Raw genomic sequence first — 5,781 nt, 5'->3', positions numbered from 1 at the left:
ATCGCCCTTTGGGAAGAAAGTCCTCTTGCTGGGCATCTTTGCCCCAGCAGGGACCCTGGCAATGCAGCCAGCCCTCATATGGCCGTGCTTTCCGCATTGATAGCAGACAACGTCTGCATTGCTTAACTCCATTGGAGTGGCATCTGACTCCTCGCCCGACGGGTTATCCCAAGCTGTCGCCAAGGCACTGTTGAAAAATTGATCCTCAACTAAGGCAATTTAAATTGCCACTTCTATCGTCGACGGCAACTTACTAAAACGGGTCTGTCGCGATGGGTCACGCCGTAGTCCGTTCATAAACGTGGGCACCTTAACGTGCTCCGGAATCGGACATACGGTTATAGACGCCGACAGCGAGCGCATCTCCTGCATATACTCTTGCAGAGATCGCTTCGCCTGTCGCGCTCCAAAGAAGCGCGCCTGAAGCAACACTTCGTTGTTCGGTGGCTGGTACATGGCGCGAATCTTTTCCTTTAGGATCGCCCATGTAGGGAACGCCTTTCTGTCCGCCATAAGTGCCGAGTAAGGCCACTTTGAGGCCTTACCGCGCAGATGCGACATAGCGTACGACACCATCCGGCTGTCGTCCTCGATGAGCTGTGCGACACCGCATTGCTCCACGGCTAACAACCAGTGGACAATCGGGTAGCGCTGCAGTTCCATCGAACTTGGGCGGGTCCATCCGTATGGGCCTCGGCTGATGCGGCCGGGCGGAGAGCATCGCAACAGGCTTGTTGAGAGCCAAGTCGCCCCTTGCACATAATATTAACAGAGAGTCAAGCCACAAATGGATACGAGCCCTCGAAGAATTCAACAGTTCACAGAGCCAGTCGTTACCTTTCTCGAAGTCATTATCAATTAGCTCGTCTTCGACAAAAAACTACAACTCAATTAGAAGCTGCAAAGAATTGTTAGCGACCAAAGAACTCGCTCCGAGCCTGCTCACGTCTCAACTCACTCTGAGTCTGAGCGACGGACTCCGCCGCAGCATGGCTCTGTGCCTCGGACGCGGCCCTCCACTGTCCGAGCACAAATGCCTCAAACTGCTCCAACTCAGCAACATGTTGTATAGGAGGACTACCTAAAAGTCTGGCCAGGGCTTGTTCACCAAGTCCCTGCGCCAAGTGCGCTGCCACCTCCCGATGATGTTCAGAGAGGTGGGGAAAATGAGCCCAATTAATATTGAGGCTCATCCTCACGTATACACGCAGAGATGTGGGTCGTGGAAGAGATTTTAAGTGCTACCAAGTGTAGGGCGGGCACCTCATAATGCAGCCACGCTCTACTTAGACACACACCCTAGCACAGCGAGGAAGCGGTTTAACCTGGTTCTCTTGCGTGCAGTGAGGTAGTTGTGGTGGGCGCGTTAGCGACCTCACCCAACGCACTAAGTGCTTTGGTTAAGTGTCGTCACGGGAGCGGTAATCCGGCTCTTCGTGCGCACTTACCAAGTAGGAAGTAGTTTCCAGACAAATTTAAACCCGATGGGTGAGTCGAGGCAATGGACATATTCCTTGCCAACGCTCGGTTCTGTAAACATCCAGTGATGAAGACCAGAAAAAAGATACGACTTTTCGATGCGATTCTGTGCTAGTAAAACGCTGGCGTCGACGCTTCGTGACGGATGATATGGAGCTCAATGCCATGGCTCCACTTTTAGTCCTATGTTGCTTATTTAATCGTATCAAATATAAATACCTATTTTTACCAATAAAAATGTCATCTCTATAGATAACACTTAATATGTATTGCGAGCGTATCTTTCTAGATACCTCGCGTAACGGATGACGCTAGGCGTCATCCCTCCTGATGTGAATGCACGCATGTGCATCACATACACAAGGGTTGGTCACAAATGTGATCCACACCCGAGTGCTGGGTCTAATTAGTATTATTTAGTAATTGACCATCCCCTTAAGTACACCAAGTGTTCTTAACGGAACTGTGCAACATTAGGGCAACTTTAGCCCGTTACATGTGGTGTATGTGGTGTATTAGTAAAACGGTGGTGTATTTAATAATATCCTACATTAACCTATTTTGTGTATTGCGACCGCCCGTTCGCGGGTTCAGCAGCTATTGGCGGGGGATCCATAGACTTAAATCTTTCAATGAACAATACTGTCATATTGTTGTGGCAATATGACCTTAGAAAGTCATGGAGCGCGTTAGATTGATATGGAAACTGAACTCGATTCATATTTAATAAAAAATGCCTCTCCCGTATTAGGATCGTTAAGATGTTATCTCCGGATCAGGCTTTAAAATGGTGCTATCATATCGTCCCGTACGTACGTAAGCATTAAGCATGCGTATAAAATAAGCCAATCATATCAACCTGCGAAAATTTATTAAAAAAAAGAAGTCGAGATTAACAATCCCTTCAAATATCGGTGAAACCGTGTCAAATGCCACGAACTGCGCATAACTATTCAATGTTTTTGTTGTACTCGGCATTAACGCTTCAGGTGGCCTCTCTGTTTGTTGATGCCACTGCTACGTCGATGCAGAACGAGTCCCTGACCGTTCTTTTCAGCGGGACGACCGTTGGTTTGAGAAGACTGGAGTTAATTCCCATCTCGACAATCGAGAACGAAATTAAACGACTTTTTGTACGAGTCGAAGCCGATGTCGGTGACATGCCCTATGTGAAAATTTTGTCACACGAGCACGACGGTACACCCAGCGGCTTCGCTTGGGACACCGCACCCACGAAGCTCGACGACTTATCCACGGAGTCCTTCACGGCTGAGGTAAACAGACTGCGTAATCTCGTGAGGACTCACTTGCCTGATTACAAAGAAGATCATGCAGTCGTGACAATCATGATGAATCATTATGGGCCATCAGCATTGGCAATCGCCATCGAGAAGGCTCTTGCAGACGTATCAAGCAAAAGTGCCGTGACAAGATCGAGTAAACGTCAAGCCGTTGGCCTTGCGTCGGCACTATCAGAATCGTGGTCGCTTCGAAAACTCTCCCCGCGATCCGTGGCTTTAGAGATGTCTCCCAAAGGTGGCATCGCATCTCCAGACGACTTTCCAATAAAACTTTTATCGCACTACATTCGTTACATCCATTTAGACAATCCACACTATGACGAGAGCCTAGAAGTGACTGCGGTGTTGCTCGAATATTATGGTAGCAAGCTACTGTCATATAAGGGCAAGGCAACTACTACCGTGGGTGGTCAAGTATTCTTTGATTTAGAAACGATTGCGACCAAGCCAATTGATGCGCTGGCTGCAGAGCTTGGCGTAGTTACAAATATCCAAGACGTCTACAATCAACAAAACTTCCGTGCGCTGCTTCTTTTTGTGGGCTACCAGCGTGAACGCGGGAGATCCTTGAAATACGTTGACCACGTGAGCAACGTGTTTATTAACAACAAACTGACGCCGTATGGCCAATACTTGTGGTCAAGAGCGAACGGCGCAAGTTTGGACGCGAAATTGATGCATTTCATGGAAATGGTTGCGCCGAATACCCTTGTCGCGAGAATTCGTAAATATTTCCGAACATTGTGGTTCAAGCTGCGCCTTTTGTACAAGGGCGTAGGAGCTAATAAAGTCAACGACGACAATGCCGAAGATAAAGCCGTGATAGCAGCAGATTTTCAACCCAAAGCCAATGCTCAACGAGCCGCTGAGTTTGAAGCACTTGTAAAAAAAGCCGAAAGATATGATCGGGAAATCATAGTCGCTGAAAGCCGAGTGGACGCGTCAAGAAAGAAACTTAATGATATTGGCACTGCCTTTAGTACTGGCAAACTCGAAAAGAATGGTCCGGCCACGCAAGGACGCCTTCAAGTCCGGTACACTGAAAGCAATCTACAAAAGGCATTTCACTCGCACACTCAGGTCCTCTCCACTAGAGTTGTATCATCATTTAACCGCGCCAAAACGCGTATTAATCTTGCTGAAAGTTGCTACCGGGATGCTCGTTTGAAAGCCACGGAAGCCCAGCTGAAATTGACTGAAGTTGACAATCTTGCCAAGAGTGGGCCTAGCGACGCGAGCGTCTTAAAAACGGCCGAAGAGAAGGCCGTGAAAGCCCAAGCTAACGCTGAAGAAAGCCTTAGATTTTTCAATCGAATTGTGACGGAAGCCAATGAAGCCCTCGCTTACTACAAAGCCGTTAGTCAAGAAGCAAAAGAATTTTTTGTGAAAAACAAGGATTTTTTCAAGGCACAAGAAACGACGTATTTTCAAATGGTTAATAAAGCCGCTTCTAATCTCGATGTAGTAAAAGTTGACGACAAAGTACCAAAGCTTAACGCTGGCAAGGCCAAAGGTACCCTCGAGACTGCCGGCATTGCCACTAAAGACTCTTTTCATATCGCCCCTGGAGACCTACCTCACATTGCCAGAGAAGACTTTCCCCGCATCGCCAAAGAAGACCTTTTCATCATCATTCAACGAGCCCAGGCCAAACGTAATGCCCACGTCTCTCAAATTAAAGCTGACAAAGCCCAAAATAATATTGGTATGGCTGAAAGTGATGTCAATAGAGCCAAAGCCAGCTATACTGAACACTATGGCGCATATAGTGATTTCAACAATGTTATTGCGGAAGAAAGTAAGTTACACAAAGACGCTGTCATCTTGAACCGCAACGCTGATATTCTAAATGCCAGTGCTAGCAAGCGCATGTTGCGCCATTAAGACCAGATTTGCTGTGTGTGGGCGTGGCTGATAATTAATTGCACTTGACTGCTTTTACGTTTACTGACCAAGTTGTGATTTCTTATATATTCTTTTGAAAAACACCCTCAGTAATTGTCAGTGTAACCACCAAAATACCAGCTGCCATTTGTTGTTTCGTTGCCTTCTAGTTTTAGTAATCTCTAAATCTGCTCGTGCACAGCCTTCGGCAAGCAAAGACAAGCTCTCTTAACAATCTTCAATAGTGAATCGAATTATGTAAATATTAGCCTAGCCGAAAATGCATTCAACACGACAGGAAGCATAGAGCGTGTTACACCCGCTTCTGTAGTTGCGAAGCTTAGACCAACCATTTATTTAGGAGATATAGGATAAGAAACAGTTTTCATTTCACTTAACTTAAGGTGTTATTTATAGATTAAATAGTTTCCAATACACCTTGCTATGTAACGGTGCCCGCTGCATTCATAATCTTATCTTTAAGAAGAAATTAAAATAAAGATAAATAGTACTATCTTTACAGATGATATTGTCAATGTTAGCACGCTTGGTGATATTGTAGCAGTGTAACGTGACAATTATGGTAATTGGTTGATATAGGCCATTATATCAACCCCAATAATCCTGCTAAACGCGCGAATGGGCTGTATTGTATATCAATATATTCATGTCAGCACTAGAAAGTATTAATGCGTAAAATTAAAAATATTGAATACAATTTACGTTTTTCCAATACTACGCATTTCTTAGTATTGATTAATGTTGCTTAGCTACCCTTAGCAACTTGAAATCTTCCGCTGCGCGTCGTGTACATGAAGTATCCAGAGGCACATTTCCTATACTATTACCAGTGGAAGTTATCTTGTGCTGAAGCAGTAGTGCCAAGAAACACATAACAAAGAACTTGACCTCCTGCTAACAATAGCAGACGATGCGGGTCCGACGATGTTGCGAAATCTTATCGGCGTGGCGGTCCGTCAAATATATGGTTGGGGTTAGGAGGGGTGGGGTGCCCTATTGATCCAGCATCGTCAACAGAATTTGCAGGCGTCTTAACAGGAGACACTCCCAACACACAGTCAATATGTGCTACAGCCCCTTGTGCTGCGATTAACCT

General features: G+C 46.0%; 1 protein-coding gene across 1 annotated transcript; it reads left to right on the top strand.

Moving 5' to 3' along the window:
- Positions 1-2,504: 2,504 nt before the first annotated feature.
- Positions 2,505-4,664, top strand: CCR75_008350 (uncharacterized protein; the record flags this gene model as incomplete). The annotated part of the gene is made up of 1 exon (XM_067966403.1): positions 2,505-4,664. The coding sequence occupies one exon, from the start codon at positions 2,505-2,507 to the stop codon at positions 4,662-4,664; it is 2,160 nt and encodes a 719-aa protein (XP_067816617.1).
- Positions 4,665-5,781: the final 1,117 nt, after the last annotated feature.

Source organism: Bremia lactucae, linkage group LG14, assembly GCF_004359215.1.
Source record: "Bremia lactucae strain SF5 linkage group LG14, whole genome shotgun sequence".
In the NCBI taxonomy this organism is placed as follows: Eukaryota; Oomycota; class Peronosporomycetes; order Peronosporales; family Peronosporaceae; genus Bremia; species Bremia lactucae.
Note: the sequence above shows the minus strand (reverse complement) of the source record. Positions and strands in the feature narration are given on the sequence as shown.